Genomic DNA, 19042 nt, shown 5'->3' with positions numbered 1-19042 from the left:
AGTGATAGGATGCTGCCTGTGAACAACCAACTGTTTGCTTTTTGGTTTTTTCCCTTAAAAAGCTCTTATGATAAAGCAAAGGTGTAAAGTGTTCTGGACAGAGGACATCTTTAATATTACAAACAAATGTTAAATATCAAATTTTTTTGAAGGCTCCAAGTTAATGTCTGGGGATCCCTCATAGAACCAAAAGACTGTTAGTTTAAAAATATCACCTTGAATGGAAGAGTTTGAATCATAATAGACATTGTATTGTGTTTATTCATGATTAGTAAGTTTTACTTTGAACTACTAAATTTGGGGGGTTCATTTCTTTTCAAAGGTTTAGGCAGGTTACATACACTACTTTGGAAATATTTGAAAATTAGAAAACTTTTCTCTTTTTTTGAGGTAAAGATTCATGATTAACAGGATAAAGAGATGTGGAAAAAATGGCTCCTAAGTGATCTAATTAATTTTCCTAACTTGCTCTTTCTACAGTAACCGTGAGGATTCCATTTCTGAGTCTGAAGCATCATAGTATTCCCATGATTTATGTTTTTTATGTGTCTTCTGTGAGGTTCATTTGAATGGCATAACCTCAGTCTTCTGGGTGAAATCGTGCAGCCTTTTGCAAAAGCCCCTATTTGCCAGCTCTGTGTGCCTCACTTGTTAGAAGGTGGGGCGTCCTGCAGAGTCCTAGACGTTGGGGACCAGCTGACTAAATATGGAAACTGCTAATCCTTCCATGGATAGAGAGGGTGATCACAGATTACTTTTAGAATAAATGAGAGAAGGCCGCATGAAAGAAGGCATGAAACACGCAATCCTAGCTTTAGCTATGTGAAACAGACCCCTCCTGTGCCCTTTCCAGTAACCTAATTGCACATCCTTTGTAGCACTCCTGGCCTAGGCACACCATCTTCTTTTTTTTAATACATATTTTTAAATTTTATTTTTAAGTAATTTCTAAACCCAGTGTAGGGCTCGAACCTACAACCTGAAGTCAAGAGTTGCATGTTATATGGACTGAGCCAGACAGGCACCCCCTACGTACTTCCATCTTAAATAAAAACATGAGGACAGATTTTTTTCTCATTTTGGTGGGAAAGAAGGCAAATTTGAAAACTAGGTAACTTAACTCTGACCACGCTGTGCTATGGCACGTCATAAATTCGTGCTGGCTTTATCTTCTTCAAACTGGTATGAGCCGAATCACACAGTTCTGCCCCCAGGCAGAATCAAACTTTCCTTCTTGAGTGGGAACTTAGTGTATGTGCAGTACCCTAGACTTTTGCATATTTAATGGGAAGACAATAAATCCATCTTAAGGGCAACAGGCATCAAAATAGTTATGCTAGGAGAATTACAGAATATTACTGGAGGGGAGTATGGTTAGTTAGCTAAAAAAAAATTATCAATAAAATAATTGTTCTGGTGGCTTTTAATTTTATAATGGCCATTTGAGATGAATTTGATCTATAAATTGCACAGGAAATTCTGTGTGATATTTAACAGGTAGGAAAAATTCCTTTAACTTAACCAAACATCTATATAATAGTATTTTGTGATAGTCTTCCCATGATTCATTGTTGAAAATTGATCAATTAAGAACATTTTTTTAGTGTTTATGTAGAGAGAGAAAAAAGAGAGAGAGAGAGTGTGTGTGTGTGTGTGTGTGCACACGCGTGCACGTGTGCAAGTTGGGGAGGGGCAGAGAGAGAGACACAGCATCTGAAGCAGGTTCCAGGCTCTGAGCTGTCTAAACAGAGCCTGATGCAGGGCTCGAACTCATGAACTGTGAGATCATGACCTGAGCCAAAAGTCAGCCACTTAACCAACTGAACCATTCAGGCACTCCTGAGAATGGATCAGTTTAAGTCTTCAAGTCTGAGACTGGGTTTTTATTTTAATCTCCGAAGGTTGAAAACATAATTTCAGGTAAAAAATGACCACTTCTCTGCAAATTGTATATTTTATTTCTAGCCATGGCATATACTTATATTGTTTTGGGCCTCCATAAATGTTCTTCAGAGATTACATAATAATATTAGTAGTAATAATAATAATATTGAATACATACAAAGCTATTCTAATTGGCTTCTAAAAATTGTCATTAAATCTTCCTTAAAACGCTACAAAGTGCTATTTTTATTCCTTGAGAAATCGAGGCACATGTAAGTTAAAGCTTAAAGTCAGGAAGTGGCCATACTAGCATTTCAACCCAGGTGCACTGGTTCTGTTTTGTGCTTTTAACCATTTTGATGGAATGCTTCAAAATAATCAAAATTAAATTTTATTCTGTTAATAGAGAATGAGTATCTATGTGCTGGACATTGTACTAGCTTTAGAGGGTACAACAGAGAACAAGACAGGCATGCGTATTCCTTGCCCTTCAGAATTTGTTAGTAGCAGTCCTCGTGCTCCTCACAGAGCCCCAGAGTAGGTGGTGCATGTGAGGGTTTCTTTATGCACGAACCCCTCCGTGACGTGCCCTTGTTCAGTGATGGAACACTCAGCCCTCAAAACGCAGCCCACTCCATTTCAAGGTGAGCACAGTTATTACAGGGTCCTTCCCTTTAATAAGGATGGAGAGCTAGAACGTACTGTTAATATTCCTGGAGATTAGCTAGCACAGAACCAGCCCCTCCACACATTCTTTTTGAGAAGACTGTAAGGCTTTACTTAAAGAACGTCCTGCTCCATTTTAATGTATGTGTCAGCAACTTGTTAGCTCCATCAGGAGTTCTCCAACTTGTAGAAAGCAGTTCAAGGATTTCCCCACGAGAGAGGCTATTTCCGTGGGATTTAGATTTTTTGAACAGTTCCAATTTCAGATGGTAAAACCAGATTGTATTTTTCGTACGTAATTGATTTCATGTGTACACTAGGTGGCAGTAGATAAAAGAGAATAAAATGTCTGCAGGCAATCTCTCTGGTGGCCTGGCTAGGCTGAGACTGGAAGGCAGGTGACTGATCCTCAGGTTTCTTATCTCGGCCCCCAGTGTGGACTCAGAGCTGATAGGAGGGGGCTGTGTTTTCTGCTGTCTGGAGCAGCCAGAAAGAAACCAAGGTGCTGGCAGGCTGGGCCGATAGGCCCTCGTCTGCATCCTTCGCTGTGCTAACCCTTCTCTGGGGCCTGCGCCTCTGACGCAGGTGGCTGGATAATTATAAAAGCCTCTTAATGTTTCCCAAACTACAGCTTTACCCATCAAATGTGATAAGTGCTTTTAAAATCATTCAGCTCCTCTTCCGCTGGTCTCAGCCCTGATCACCCCAGTCCCGGGCTGTCACAATGGTGTCCTCACTGTTACCCTACATGCCTCTGTCCGATCCGTCTTGCTAAAGCATGTCGTGGGCCCCATCTTTTCTGTGCCTTCCCCAATTCCCTCACCTGTCACAATTTGCCCCTTGCAACCTCTCCTATTACTACCCTGTGCAAAGGTATCACATCAGCATTCTGCCTCTGTGCTCAGGAATGCTCTTGACCTCCTCTGTGTCTCTCGGCTTTTGTTTTCTAAACCTTTCTTTCAAAGATCCATCTTAAGCCCTTCCTGTGTTTTCTCCATGGGGAAGATTTTCTCACGAAGTCAACAGTTTCTTCTTTGAGGTTCTTATATACCCACTGCTGGGACCATTCATTTGATACAAAGTTCTGCTATCTGTGTTTCCCTTGGCTAACCAACTTGTATTCACGATCTTTAATAAATAATTGATGATGATGTGGTTTTATTTTTATTTTTTTCTTTCATCTTCTAGAATTCTGAAGTGACCTTCCTCAGAAATAATAGCCAATCTAGTTAGCCAATCTTGCTTTTCTTTTTCATTTACTATATATATTTGAATCTATAATTAGATGTTATTTACTTTTAGATGGTTTTAAACTTTATACAAATGAAGTCATACTGAGTATATTTCTCTATAAGCGCTTTTACACTTAACGTTAAAATCCTGAGAATCCTACATACGGATTCTGAATTCATTCATTCATTCATTCATTCATTTATTCATTCATTCACATGTTGTTACATATTGTATTTTATTCATCTTCACGGCTGGGTAGGATCCCAATGAATTTAGTACAGTAGTAATTTGCACGATTTATGTGTCTTTTCCACTGTGGATGAATATTTGGGGGCCTTTGGTTGTGTGGGTTTTTTTCCACCATTGTAAAAAGTGCTGCCATAAACAAGGTTGGCATCACTGAGCTTTCTCATTTTTTGGAGCCTAATAGATGTTCAGTGGTATTTCGCTTTAATCTGTGTTAATTACTAATAATGTTTCTGAAAATCTCTCAATATGCTGGTCAACTGTTAGGTTTTCTCTTCCACAATTTTTTCTTGGGATCACTGTCTTTCACATTAATTTGTAGATGTGCAAGAAAAACCTACTTTTTCAGTTTCAGACATCATAATCTATCCTCCTTTTCCATGTTCTAATGGTTAACTTTGTGGTGTCCATTGTTAAAAAGAAATTTTTGGGTTTGATGTAATCAGATGCATGAGGTTTTTAAAAATTGGTTGTTATATATATATATATATATATTTTTTTTTTTTTTTTTTTTGAGAGAGAGAGAGAGAGAGAGAGAGAGAGAATGAGAGAGAATCTTAAGCAGGTTCCACACTCAGCATGGAGCCCGACGTTGGGGCTCAATCCCACGACCCTGGGATCATGACCTGAGCCTAGACCAAGAGTCAGACACTCAACTGACTGAACCACCCAGGCTCCCCTAGTTAGGTCTTTTAAAATATATTTTACATTAGTTTTATTATTTTTCCCACACAAACCTTTGTGTGTTTATTCTGATGTATTTACATTTTTATGGTATCGTAAATGATATCTTTTTATTCTTTTTAAAAGTTGTTTAATGTCCAATGTGGGGCTTGAACTCACCACCCTGAGATCAAGAGTCACATGATCTACTGACTGAGCAGCCAGGCACCCCATAAATTTACATTTTCTGACTGTGTTGAAGTATAGACGTGCACTTGATTGTGTGTATCAATTTTGGATCTTCCTAATGAGTCAGCAGTAGATTCTCTTGGAATTTTTCCATAGATAATTATATATGAATAACAATTTTATTTCTTTTGTTCCAATTCTTATATCTTAACACCTTTTATTTCCTTTTCTTGTTTTAATGAACTGGCTAGGACTTTTTTCTGCATCTTCTGAGGTGGGTCATTTTATTTTATTTTATTAAAAAAAATCCCTTTATAGGTAAATTATGTTGATTTTCCAATGTAAAATCACCTTTTTATTCCTGGGATAAATTCACCTGGTCATAGTGATCTTTTCTTATACATTGATAGACTTGATAGGCTGATACTGTACTTAAAATTTTTTGTATTCATGTTAGTGAATTTAGCAATGTATTTTAATTTTTAGAATATATTAGGAATACCTTCTAGGTTATTGCAAATAGCATTCTGTTTTTTATGGTAGAAAAAACTAATGTTAACTTTTCTTGTATATATACACAGATTAATCCAAAGCTTGAGGTAATCGATTTGCAGACTTCTTCTCCCCCTGTTATGGACATCCTTTCTTTTGATTCTACTACAGTAAGTTTTCTTTGACATTTAAGTGGCATATAATTATTTGGAGAATCCATTTTCCTTAAAAAGTGTGTGGGAGAGGGGATAAAAAATGGGCTAAATAGCCTAACATTTTAGCATTAAAAAAAGCCTTGTACAAAAAGTCATATTTACAATATATCTAAATAGCCACAAGGGGGAGCAGCACCAATTATCAGAAAAGGCTTTACTTTGATAACCTTGAGCTCAGTCTAACCCATACTCATTGTCTCATTTCCTATTAGGGTGCTATCCAGGTGATATTTCACTGTGTTGTCACAGAACAGATTTTCTTCTCTGTTAATTGCCTTTCAGAGATGCTAAACTCACTTCTAGTTTTCTCCATAGAAGCTATAAGTAAAGCAGCCATTTCCCTTTGTCCCTATTAGTGGATAATCCCTATGGTGGATTATCCAGAGATTAAGTATTTTTGGTATTCGCAATTTTGTTTATAAAAACTACATACATATAATTTATTTGCGCAGTGTAAAGTCAAAGATTCAGACTTCAATTGGAGTCTGTTAGCCTTTGCAAGGCTAATCATCGTTGCCATCAACTCCTGCTAGTCAATGCAGAACTAGTCCTAAGAATGAATGGGAGGCATTGCATGCATGGTCTTTGGTGACACTACTCGGATGGTGTCATTGTAGTTAAATATTCTGGAGAGATTATTAATGTGTGGCCAAGAAAGGAAATAAACCAAAACACTTGACATTATGACATTGTACACTTTCCAGCATATGTCAAGAATAGTATTTTTTGTAGAGGAATCCTGCAGAAGGACTAGTCCATCCTGAATCTATCCTGTACCAGAAAGAACTGTACTTATTAAAGTATTAAAGGGTTCTTTCAGTGTTAATCCCAGGGAGAGAATACTCATAGATCACTCATGAGAAGTTCCACCCACAAGAAATCAGCCCGGGGGCTTGGGAGGAGGGCGAGTAACCAAGGGGATGATTGTCAGCGGGAAGGAAGTCCAGTAATCGGTGGTGACACCTAGAACCTCAAGCAGGCCTGTGGTCTTGTCTCTTACAGTATTCATGTTTATAAAATATCCCTCCTAGCATTTCTGCATTAGTAGCTTACTTATGACATTAAAAATTAACTAGACATCCAATTCTTGCCATATTGATTGGTGACTTGTAATAGTGCTCAATACATTCATGTTTGTTCAATGAATTACTCAAAAGGAATGCTGTTGAAACTTATAAATTCTAATGGGTTGGGGTTTTGCCTCTGTAGTAAAAGGAGCAAAAAAGTTAGGTGGTTTCTGAGATTTGATGCCTTCTTATGAGGTTATCAGTCTATAAAGTTGGGCATGCCTGACCTAGAAAATATCACAGATCATCCAAAATCTTTGGCCTACACTCTCCCTGCCAGTACCCTTCAAGCTTTGCAAGGTCTCATGACATGAATGATCCAGATGTTTTTGAGAGTATGCTATGGAAGTGGCATAATTGGCACCTAGCAAGTAATAGCAGGGTGTCTGTCTCTGGATGGTAATCCAAGGGTGCCCAAGTCAACTAGTCCATGTTATAGGACCCTAACTCAGGGACTATGATGTATGTGGGACTTTGAGAGGACAATTTTGTATGATAAATGCACAACAAGTTTGCAGCTATGCTACAAAACTAATAAGATTAAGAGTACAATTATTGTCCACATAAGGGATAATATTAGGTGGGATTATATGAAATTGCCATTCTGTAGGCAAAAATGGTGTAATGTCAGTGATTTCCCCATGGTTCAACCCAACATATAAACATTACAAAGAAGACTGTACTGTTACTTTGAGTTGTGTGCTGGATGCTTCATACAAATAAAACAAAACATAGGAAGACAAAAACATATTTGCTCTAAATTGGTTTAGCATTAGGTTAATGAAATCCCCTCTAAGTAGATTCTTTTACAATCTGGAAGATAGCTGGTTGCCCCCAGGTAAGGTGTAAAGACTCCTGATGTTACTTATTTTACTAGGACATTCTCTGAAGACAAAACTAGATGCTCATAAAGCATCTTTTTATAAAGATTATCTTTAACGCTTCTTCCTTTAAATTGTCAAGGTATATATCTTTCTTTTAGCTCACTGTTAGATAATTGGTTAGAAAACTATGGTGAGGGGCGCCTGGGTGGGTCAGTTGGTTAAGCATCTGACTGGCTCAGGTCATGATCTCGTAGTTCATGAGTTCGAGCCCCGCCTCGGGCACTGCTGACAGTTCAGAGCCTGGAGCCTGCTTCACATCCTGTCTCTCCCTCTATCTGTGTCTCTCTCCCACTTGTGTGCTCTCTCTCTCTCTCTCTCCGAACTAAAATGAACATTAAAAACATTAAAAAAAGAAAAACTATGGGGCGCCTGGGTGGCGCAGTCGGTTAAGCGTCCGACTTCAGCCAGGTCACGATCTCGCGGTCTGTGAGTTCGAGCCCCGCGTCAGGCTCTGGGCTGATGGCTCAGAGCCTGGAGCCTGTTTCCGATTCTGTGTCTCCCTCTCTCTCTGCCCCTCCCCCATTCATGCTCTGTCTCTCTCTGTCCCAAAAATAAATAGACGTTGAAAAAAAAAAAATTAAAAAAAAAAAAAAAAAGAAAAACTATGGTGAAGTCTCTTTAAATGTTCATGTTCCATTAATCTACTGGCGAGTCTTAATCTGTAGTCCCCTCTGTACTTCAGCTGCTTTTCTGTTCCTTCTGCACAACGAATCAGGCATAGTTGTAGAGGATATTTGTGTCTACTGTGGCACGAAGCACCGCTGCGCTGAGTATTCGTGATGTGAACTTTGCATGTCATTGTAATTTTAAAACCCAGAGAAATATTAGAAGCCAAACACACAGTGTTTAAAGGTGGTTTGGGGTTTTGTTATTGTGATCACTCTTTGTTTGGGGTATTTATTCGTTTGGTTTTTGTAGAAGACTGGAAGAAATTTTCAAGATGAGGCATAAAAAAGATTACTCTTGAAACCTTAATTTGTCAAATTTCCTAGTAGGATAAGAGCAGATTTGTTATGGTATAGGGAACAGTTGGCTTCTGTTGCTTCTTTGACCTGATTTACTGTTACATTCAGGGTGATTTCTAGATCTGAGAATACTGATATCTGGGCTCTGGTGCTTTCTTACTACAGAGAAGAAATTGTGGCATACAGTGTAACAGTTGGTAGCTCTGTGACTTGCACTTGTGCCTCCAATGCCAGAAAGGAAATTTGATACGATATTTCAGCATCAAAATAAGCTGTTACCAATCTGCATTTTTAAAGCTTAATTGTTTAAATAAAAAGAAGAAGAAGAAGAAGAAGAAGAAGAAGAAGAAGAAGAAGAAGAAGAAAGAGGGGAGTGGTTGTAAAGGGTTGTACTGGCTGTCATATAGATATAGTTTTAAAATGTTGATCTCACATTCCTGAATCTTTATTCTCATTACATTGTTACTTATTATATACTGATTTTCTAAGGGTTTTGCAAGATTCCATTGAGTCTTTTAATGTTTTCATTTAGTCGGTTAGAACCAGACCAAGATTTTATCATCAAAGTTGTACAACAGCATTTAGCATTGGCATTGACATGTGATGTGGGATGTTCTAGACCCTTCCCCATCGTCACTCCTCCCTTGCAAAAGGCAGGCAAGATAGGAATTTCTCTTCTGAATCCTAATGTAAAGTCTTTTTAAAAAAAACAATACTGATTATTAAAAAAATTCTTTTAAATACTCTAGAGTTATTAAAATATTTTAGGTCAACTATATTCCTAAGGTTTGATGTGTTGATTTTACTCTTATTTGTCCTACAAATGAACAAAATGAAATTGATAATCTTGTACACGTTCTTCTGATTGTCGAAACACTGGACTCTCTTCTGAGAATCAAAGTGATTCTCCTCTTCATTCTGGCCACTGTGTAGAAGATGAACGTAATGTGGATGTCTTTCCTTAGAATTGGGGACAGTATTTCAGGCCAAATTAATCTTTATAATACACTGAGAATTTGCGATTGTATTGTAGGAAAAAAAAAATCAAGGGTTTTGGTGCTCCAGCAGTCAAGATATTTAAAATTGTAGTGCATGAAAGCATTACATGAGATGCTCAGTGGCCTGTCAAGCTGCCTACCTGACTTCAAGAAACTTACAACCTAGCCCAATAGAAATAAGAGTTTAAGAAATAAGTGGCAATTTCAGTATACTAGATGAAAAGTGTGTATGATTGCCATAAGAGATTATTGATGGAAATATTCTGAAAAGATCACTAATGGGCTGGAGAAAACTAGAGGACTCCTCTAGAAGGAAACTTTTGACCAATTCTTGACCTAACCAGAGTTGGATAGGATTTTGATAGGGACATTCCAATTGGGGAAAGCAAGTTGTAAGTAGACACCTCAGAAATAGTTGAAAATACGTACCACGGTAATAGAAGTGCATCAGTCTAGTTTGGGATCTTTAAGTTGCTTGCCTCACCGGGTAGCCCCTGCAGTGAAAGGCCAGGGATGTGCCTGCTTGCAGCACACGTGTGTCTCAGCCTGCACTTAGTAACTGTTCTGTGCCATTCACTGTTCTTGACTTTAGAAAAAGCGAACAGTAATACCTGCCCAGAGAAGCCGGCTTTCAACATGCTAGTGGGGAAGACGGGCAGTTCACAGGTTAAAAAACAGACTGTATAATATAATAGAGCCCAGCGCATATAGGCTCAAAACATGCAAAGGTGTAGAAAGCACTAAAGGCAGACAGGACTAAGGGTGCGTTTTAGGTAGTATGTTCAGGACAAGGGTCATGCGAGAGGTGACGTGAGGAATGAAGGGAACATGCCACACGGGTACCTGGGAAGGCACTCGAGGCAAGTGGGAGCAGTGCTGGAAGCTCCAGTTGAGAGTGAGGTGGGCGCCTCCAGAGGCTTTCCTTCGGAGGTGGGACTTGTGTGACTTAGGTTTTAATGGGTTCACCATGGCCACCACCATGTGGAGAATCGCCCCGGGGGTGGGGGTGGGGAGGAACAAGAAGACTTGCTGGTTAGGAAGCTAATGAATAGTCAGCAGAGAGGCCTCCCTTGACCCACGGTGGTAGCAGAGGAGGTGGTGGTAAGTGATCCATTCTGGATGTATTTTAAAGGCAGAGCCAAGAGGATTTCCTGACAGGTTTGGTGTCAGCTGTGCGATTCCCTGTCTCCTTTCCCCAGGGACAGTAAGGTGTACCCTTGAGGAACCTCAGGGCAGCTGAGATTATCTCCTGGCTCTGCATCATTCTGCCAGAGGGGTTGCTGAGGGAAAAAGAACCGTGGTTTTACTACATCCTTTTTTAGGCTCAGGAAAGTGATCAGTTGAATCAGTGCAAGAGATCCTCTGCTATTGCTGTGACTTCAGGAAGTGAGTGCAATGGTAAAAAACACACGACTCCTTTCTAGATGTCATTTAGATTTGTATTTTTCAGCAAAGTGCACTGGTTTCCCTGTTGGAAAGATTTGTGCTTCAGCATATTTTTAGAAAGAAAAATGCTACCCACTTTCGTGGAGATAGTCATACAGTAGATGCTCTCTGAAAAATATTAATGCATTGACAAAATATATGGACATACAAAGAGTAAACTTGCAGATACAGAGAGAATATTTCCACGGATGTTGTGGCAACAGTTTGTCCTGGTTACTAGACAACATTGCATAACTAGTTCAGAGTGATTCCAGTTCCTAACTGCTTATGTAAGCAAAGATTTGGAAAGACTTACTTGAAAGAACACAGTGTATGCAAACCTAAATGTCTCAAAACTAAAATTTATCACTTTGAAAGTGTAAAATGGTAATATGCAATTTATTGTCCCCAGATTCCCCATTTACTTTTCCAGGGAAATCCGTAAAAATCAGGTTGCACAAGCCTCCCGCTTTCACTACTTTTCTGTATGCTAACATTGCTGGTTTTACGTATAAACCGCCTCTAAATTTGGAGGTAGGTGAGATTCTTTTTTAAGTTTTTAAACTTTGCAATATTTTTATAAGGTGGCTTTTGATTTGCAAGTTTAGCATAGGATTTCTGAAACTAGGTGTGTTGTTTGTAATTTTGTTGCTGCTTACTAAGCTTTAGGAAAACAGTTTAATGTTATCCTTGGGCATTGGTTTAGTGGCCCTGGGATATCTTTCTCCTGGCCCTCGCTCTAAGCATTTGAAAGGAAATGAACATACATGTTTGTAGAATCTGTATTCGGGTTCACTAGCTGGTACCTTTTACAGTTTTCCTTCTTTTAGTAAAAGACTTTTAGTCTTCATTTCCGACAATAGTGAGCATGTCAAGTAGGATACAGTAATTTTTTTTTCTTTTAATCCGGTAACTCAAAAAGTTAAATGTAACTCTAAGATGCTTAGTAGAAACAAAAGAATTCTTATCAGGGTTGAGAAATAATTTTTTTTTAAATTTTTTTTTAGTGTTTTTATTTATTTTTGAAGGAGAGAGAAGACAGAGCATGGGTGGGGGAGGAGCAGAGAGAGAGGGAGACACAGAATTCGAAGCAGGCTCCAGGCTCTGAGCTGTTAGCACAGAGCCCGACACGGGGCTCGAACTCACAAACTGTGAGATCATGACCTGAGCCCAAGCTGGACGCTTAACCGACTGAGCCACCCAGGCGCCCTGAGAAATAATTTTAAAACATTGCCCTTTGAAATTGTAAGAAATGAAGTAATTGCAAAAGACATTTTACAAATAAGACATACATGATTATCAACAGAGGTGATGAAGAAAAATGTTTTCACAGATCCTTTACCATTTAAAAGAAAACACCACTTTTTTTTTCCAGATACAAGTTATTTTAGAGATATGAGCGAAAATATTAGAGATGGAAAGAGACTATTTTCAATTAGTCGTATCTTTGCTTTTGAAGTATATCATGACCCATATGTTATAAAAACTACCAACAGTTGTGAATGTGATAGTTGACCTTTAAAAAATGTGTTTTTTGATTTAAAAAAAAGGATCCAACTAAAACTTTTTAGTCTGTTAAAGGAACATGACTTTTTTCTTTTTTAGAAGACACAGATCTCATCATCTGTAAAATTTACTAAGATAGTACAACTATAAAAAGAGATTAATAGTGTGGGTCAGAAGCTTTCTTTTTTTCTTTCAAATAAAATGTAGTTTTTAATAAAAATCATAATGGCCATAAGTCCCAACTGTTTGATTTAGCTATACTGAAAAATATACTAATTTGAGCTTCATTCCCAATTTCCAGGTCACAAGGAAAGAAAGCTTACATTAATGAGGGTTTCCTTTTACCAAAAACTGTTATTCTAATTAAATTTCAACAAAAATGATTTAGGACTTAAACCCTTCTCTGTGAAATGTAAAAACAAACAAACAAAAATAAAGAGACTCTATCCAAAAAGATTGTATAAAATACGTTACTTAGGAGTCCAACAGAGTACTTTTTAGAATTTCCTTCAGAACATTAGCACATTTCTAGGAACTGGAGGTGTGAAGTTCCAGGTATTATTTCTGCCTTCCAAATTCCTGAGCTGCTGTCTTTCTCTCCTCCTCCTCCTCTTCCTCCTCCTTCTTCTTCCAAATATAATTTATTGTCAAGTTGACTAACATACAGTGTGTATAGTGTGCTCTTGGTTTTGGGGGTAGATCCCATGACACCCAGTCAGTCAGAAATGCTGTCTTTGTAAGCTATGACTCCTAACTGCTGCAGGACTACGCTCAGTCCGAGTCTAGGGCCCTAAGCCGCACCCCCAGTTCCCACAGCTGAGACTGAGGCATGCTGAAAATGCCCAACAGCTCTCTCTGCCCACACATCCAGTAACAACTGGTTCCTTCCTCTTCCTGTGGAAGAGCAACATCCTCTGAGATGAGAAGAAATGCACCCTGAGGAATGCAAGAACAGCAGTGAGCTTTTCACACAGGAAATTACTACAGTAGCACTCTGAAAAGTGCCCAGTCTCTTGGACTGTCAGCCCATAATGAGCTTCCTGCTGCTGACCCAGAGGATGATTTACTGTGGAGTAAATGCCACCTGTGGGTCTGTCAGAGTTTCGTGGAAAACCGTGAACTCTGCTTTCGGCGGTTCTGTACATCTCTACCTGTCTGGTTTTGAGTTGTTGGGTGCTGCAGACACAGTAAAGCTAGGTGGCTTTGTCCTTCTCTCTGTTTAGCCACTTGGCAGTTAACTGTTTGGCAGAAGTAGTCAGCAAGTCTGCTAATAAGAATTTTCAGTCATTTCTTTGGACTTCATGAAATTAGGACTTGTAAAATATGTTAGGGCTTCAGAGAGATTAAAAACCCTTATAATCCAAGTGAACTGGTTACTAAGGCCCAGTGCTGGTCCTTGTCTACTTCTTTCTGTGTCTTTCAATTTCCTTTCTTTTACTTTCTGAGGTAAGCATCAGTAGAAGGTCCCATACTGTGGGTATACATGCTCAAGCATAGGTAAAACTCCGTTGCTTTGAACCGACCCTGATCATTTGCATTTCAAATGGATTTTTACAACTGGAGAATGTTTTAGTATAATTTACCTTTAAAAAAAAATAATTCCTCCAGCGTTTTCTCTTTCCTTTGCATGAGGTAATGATGGCTGCCATAAAGCCCGGTTTGTGTATTACATGTACATTTTAAATGGCCTTCCAAATCGCTACAGGATTTTGCTAGGTTTCGGTGTTTATGGTGGCAAAATTCTTTTACTTTTCATGTATTTGTTTGGATTATTTTACTAAAGCACATACAAGTTACTTGTTGTTTGTTTTGAGTTGAAGGGGAGATGGAGAAGGAATGCCAGTCATTTCCTCTTCTTTTTCAGAATATCTTTTTAATGAACACTCCTCTCCTTTGAACAAACCATCTCAAGTTAGCTGGGGGCCCCTAAGTGCCCAGTTTCCAATAATCCAGCCTATTTCCTTTGTTTCTCTAGCCCCAGAGAGGTAGTTGTTTCATGCATTTACTATTTCTTCTTACCTCCATGCTCCCTTTTAGCCTTTACAGGCTTCCAAACTCTGTTTAACCAGTTCCCTGTATTAAATTCTCTCTGTTAAAATAACTGTTGTGATTTCTGTTTTCCTGCTGAATCCTAAATGATCATCCTAAAGATCCTAAATCATCTTTAAAAAAAATACTAAGATGTACTGTCAAAGACTTCAGATAATTTCATTTTCAAGTTATTTTTATTCCAGCATTATTTATAATAACAAAAAGATGGACACAAATCAAATGTCCTTTTAGAGAGTATTAGTTAAATAAAAGCATAGTATATATCAGTAGATGGATTATTATTTTTTTTTAGTAGATGGATTATTATATAGCCATACCATATTTAACAACAGCTAAATACAATGTGTGTGATTCTGGATTTGATCCTTGGTCAGTGGGAAAATTGCTATATAAGGACATGATTAAGACAATTGGCAAAAATGTAATATGGGCTGAATATTAGATAATAGTATCAGTGCTAAATTTCTATTTATGGAAACGGTCTTGTCCTTAGGAAATATCCACTATAGTAATTTAGATAAAAGAGGCATAGTGTCTATAGCTTCTCCCAAAAGATTCAGAAAAAAAAAATAGATAATGATATACCAGATGTGGGAAAATATCAACACATGAATCTAGATGGATATATGAGAGTCCTTTTCATTATTTTTGCAACTTTTCTGTATGTTTAAAACTATTTCAAAGTGAGAGTTAAAAATCACTTATAGGGGCGCCTGGGTGGCTCAGTCGGTTAAGCGTCCGACTTCGGCTCAGGTCATGATCTCACGGTCCGTGAGTTCGAGCCCCGCGTCGGGCTCTGTGCTTCCAGCTCAGAGCCTGGAGCCTGTTTCAGATTCTGTGTCTCCCTCTCTCTGACCCTCCCCCATTCATGCTCTGTCTCTCTCTGTCTCAAAAGTAAATAAACATTTAAAAAAAATTTTTTTTTAAATCACTTATATATCTTTATAGGGAAGTGTGATTTTTATTTTTCAAAGTTTTTAAATATGAATTTTATTTATCTTTGTATTAAGTGAAAAAAGTATTATGAGCAATATGATTCTAATTTTGTCAAGGGAAACAAATATTTTTATCCATTTAGTGGAATTCTTAGCATCTTGTATGTATTTTATACTAACCTGGGCATCTGAAATTTGCCCAAGGTCATCCGGTCAGTGTGTAACAAAACTGGATTTTGAACTCTATCTAGCTTTAGAGAGTGTGCTTTTAACCACTGTGTAGTGTGAATATGTATGTTGAAAAAAAAAAAAAAGCAGTAACTTCTCCTAATTATACAAAGAATGAAAAGTAGTAAAAAAAAAAAAAAAGAGAAAACACATGTACACCCTCACACAAAATACAAGAAACAGAAAATTACCAGGAAACAACTGTTGGTAACATGTAAAATATAGTCTCCCAAGAGAAGGTTGCTGCTGTTAGAAGCTCAGAGACTTGAAGAAGAGGCCCTGCCCTCCAAGCTCAGAGGACAGACCCAGCAGAGGCGGACCCAGACTTGTGAGGGGCACGGCCACCTGGTGCTCTTGCCTCGGTCAGGGTCGAGGCTATTGTGGGAAGAGGCTGACTCAAGCAGCAATCAAACAGGGGGAAGAGTCTCTCTCCTCTGACCTCTGGCCTCCTTTTGGCAAAGCCTACCAAGGAAGCCACTGGAAAGAGAAAGCTGTAGCTCGCAGAGAGGCCCAGTGTCAGCATCACAAAACAAAGTTTGAATGGTGGATTTGGAACCAAGAAGCACACTCTGTGCGAGGAATTACTGAATCAAAGGATAGGAACTTTAGGGGCTCCCGGGGCACTCCGTGAGTTAAGCCTCTGACTCTTGATTTCAGCTCAGGTCTTGATCTCATGGTTCATGAGATTGAGCCACTCCTTGGGATTTGTGCCGGCAGCACAGGGCCTGCTTGGGAGTTTCTCTCTCTCCCTCTCCCTCTCTCTCCCTCTCCCTCTGCCCCTCCCCCACTTTTTCTCTCTCTCAAAATAAATAAGTAAACCTTAAAAAAAAAGAAGGATAAGAACTTAAAAACAAACTGTAAGTCAAGTTCGCTCTAGAATGTGTATACAAATTTGGATTCCCACTAATAATCTATGGGAGTGCCCATTTCCCATACCTTAAAACATATATATCAGGTGTTATATTTATTTAATTATTAATTGTTTAATTTTTAAAAAGTCTTTGTAATAGATGTTAATTTTTTTTAACAACTTGTGAGCTTTTTAAAAATACTCATTTTTTGCAAAAACTGGGTATAGTTATAATATGTACAATGTGATGTTTTAATATATCAATACATTGTGAAATGAGTACCACTGTCGAAATAATTAACCTATCTGTTGTCTCCCATGGTTACCATTTTGATGTGTGTGGTAAGAACCGTGACTTGTGAGCTTTGACTTCTTTTCCTATTTCTACTCATTTGTATTTCTCAGAATTGCCTATTTGTATGTTTTGGCCATTTTTCTATTGTTTTGCTCATTTTAAAATTGGTCATTTTATTTTTTTTTAAGTTTATTTTATTTATTGAGAGTGGGAGAGAGAGAGAGAATGAGCAGGGGTCAGGGGAGAGAGGGAGGGAGAGAATCCCAAGGAGGCTCTGTGCTGTTAGCACAGAGCCCAGTGCAGGGCTTGATCCCACAAACTGCAAAATCCTGACCTGAGCAGAAACCAAGAGTGGGATGCTTAACTGACAGAGCCACCCAGGTGCCCCAGATCCTTAGGCCATTTTAATTAATAAGGTTGACCCCCTTTGCTATCTACAGTATGTTTTCTTTGTTATCTCCCCTTGAATTCTCTTTCTGATTATAGATAGGTTTAGTTGCATTAACTTCTTGAAAAATATGGGGCGCCTGGGTGGCGCAGTCGGTTAAGCGTCCGACTTCAGCCAGGTCACGATCTCGCGGTCCGTGGTTTCGAGCCCCACATCGGGCTCTGGGCTGATGGCTCAGAGCCTGGAGCCTGTTTCCGATTCTGTGTCTCCCTCTCTCTCTGCCCCTCCCCCGTTCATGCTTTGTCTCTCTCTGTCCCAAAAATAAATAAACGTTGAAAAAAAAAAATTTTTAAAAAAAAAAAGAAAGAAAAGAAAAATATCATTAATTTAATTTTATGGTTTCTTTGGAGTTGATGCAGAGAAAGTCCTTCCCTACTCCCCGAATATATCTCTAGCTACTCTTCTTAAGGTTTTATTTTTGGCAATTAGATCTTAAATTCTAAATCAATTAATTTTGATCATAAGGTACAGATTTGTAGTTAACAAAGTTACCTTCCATTTGTATTGTTGCTTCCCTTACTGATTTCTACTTTCTTAAAACTAAACTGTTATATACTTGTATCTGAGACTTTGTCTTCTGTCTTACTGATCTGTTTGTTCTCGATCTATTATCATACCTTTTTCATTATTGTTGCTTCAAGTATTTCTTCAAAATATAGTGCACAAGCTTTTCCTTCAAATGTTTCTTGGATATTCTGGCCTGTTATTTATCCATATGAACTTTAGAATTATTTTGTCAGTTCTCCAAAAACACCCTTTTAGAATGTTGATGGGTGTTGCATTCCATTTACAAAATAATTTGAAAAGGATTGCCAACGTTACCATCTTGTGTTTGCTCATCCAGGTATATAGTATTATAGACATTAGGAGCATTCTCCTTACGTGCCTGTGGTTTCCATAAAAACAGCCACCATTTTATGTACGACTAAACATTTTATCTCCTTCTTGAGAATGCACATAGACTCTCTCCACAAATTAGTGTTAAAGAGGTGGAAGTAACCAAAGTCACACCAACTATGAAGTGATGGAGGCAAGCTAGGGCCAAGATGGGACTAAATCCGGAGCTCAAACTCTGACCTCCTACACTCTACTTCTGCCCAAATACTTAAGCTACCCAGACCACATGACTTGTCATTTTGTATCCTAGTTTTAGCTTCCTTGTTATCAACATGGCTTATCCTGTAAATACGTTTTCACTGTCGTGTAATATAGTAGTCAAAAAAGCCTAATGAGTATTTTTGGGGGGGAGAGAGGGGGGACAAGTATTGAGGACCTCTGGTTGGGAGCATATGGAGAAATAGGCCCTAGTGTCAATGCTTATAAATAATTGGTTGCAGAGCCTACTTTGGGATTTTATACATTACCTGTTCCCACTTGCCTGAGTACTTAAATCTTCTGCATATATCAGACTTTAGCAAGCACACACATCCTTAGCTTAGTATTAGAACCCTCACCAAAGAGAATTGTGTTTGAGACACACTGTCTCTCATTGATTATCCAGGAGGTGTGCCATATGGTGTGCTCATCATAGCTTATTCAAGCCTGATTGTGTGGATATAGCTTCCTGGTAAGAACGGTTGAGCTATCATATCTTTAAATCCCGTTTATAATCATATTATGGCTCTACCTCCTTGACGGGGCTTTGTTGTGAGGTCTCTTTTCCTGCTCCCCCCAGATCCACAACCTCATCCTATTAACTGGTTTTCATTTTTATTTTGTTCATTGTTTTTTAAGAAAGGATACTCCTTGTGGCAGGAATTGTAAGTGCGTAAGTTTTCTTTGGTGGTGTTAATGCTATTGG

At 38.5% G+C, this 19042-nt stretch overlaps 1 protein-coding gene across 2 annotated transcripts in view; it reads left to right on the top strand.

The window, feature by feature from the left end:
- The window catches only part of POC1B (POC1 centriolar protein B), a 96238-nt gene that overhangs the window by 50624 nt on the left and 26572 nt on the right, over positions 1-19042 (top strand). Inside the window, exon 10 of one of the 2 annotated variants that reach the window (XM_043562016.1) lies at positions 5463-5543. The exons of the other annotated variant lie outside the window; for it this stretch is intronic. Coding sequence (XP_043417951.1) covers positions 5463-5543 — 81 coding nt within the window. The remainder of the gene's footprint in view (positions 1-5462; positions 5544-19042) is intronic. 2 annotated transcript variants of the gene reach the window in all.

This window comes from Prionailurus bengalensis, chromosome B4 (genome assembly GCF_016509475.1).
Source record: "Prionailurus bengalensis isolate Pbe53 chromosome B4, Fcat_Pben_1.1_paternal_pri, whole genome shotgun sequence".
Taxonomy (NCBI): Eukaryota; Metazoa; Chordata; class Mammalia; order Carnivora; family Felidae; genus Prionailurus; species Prionailurus bengalensis.
The sequence above is the reverse complement of the archived record's forward strand: the minus strand, read 5'-3'. Positions and strand labels throughout refer to the sequence as shown.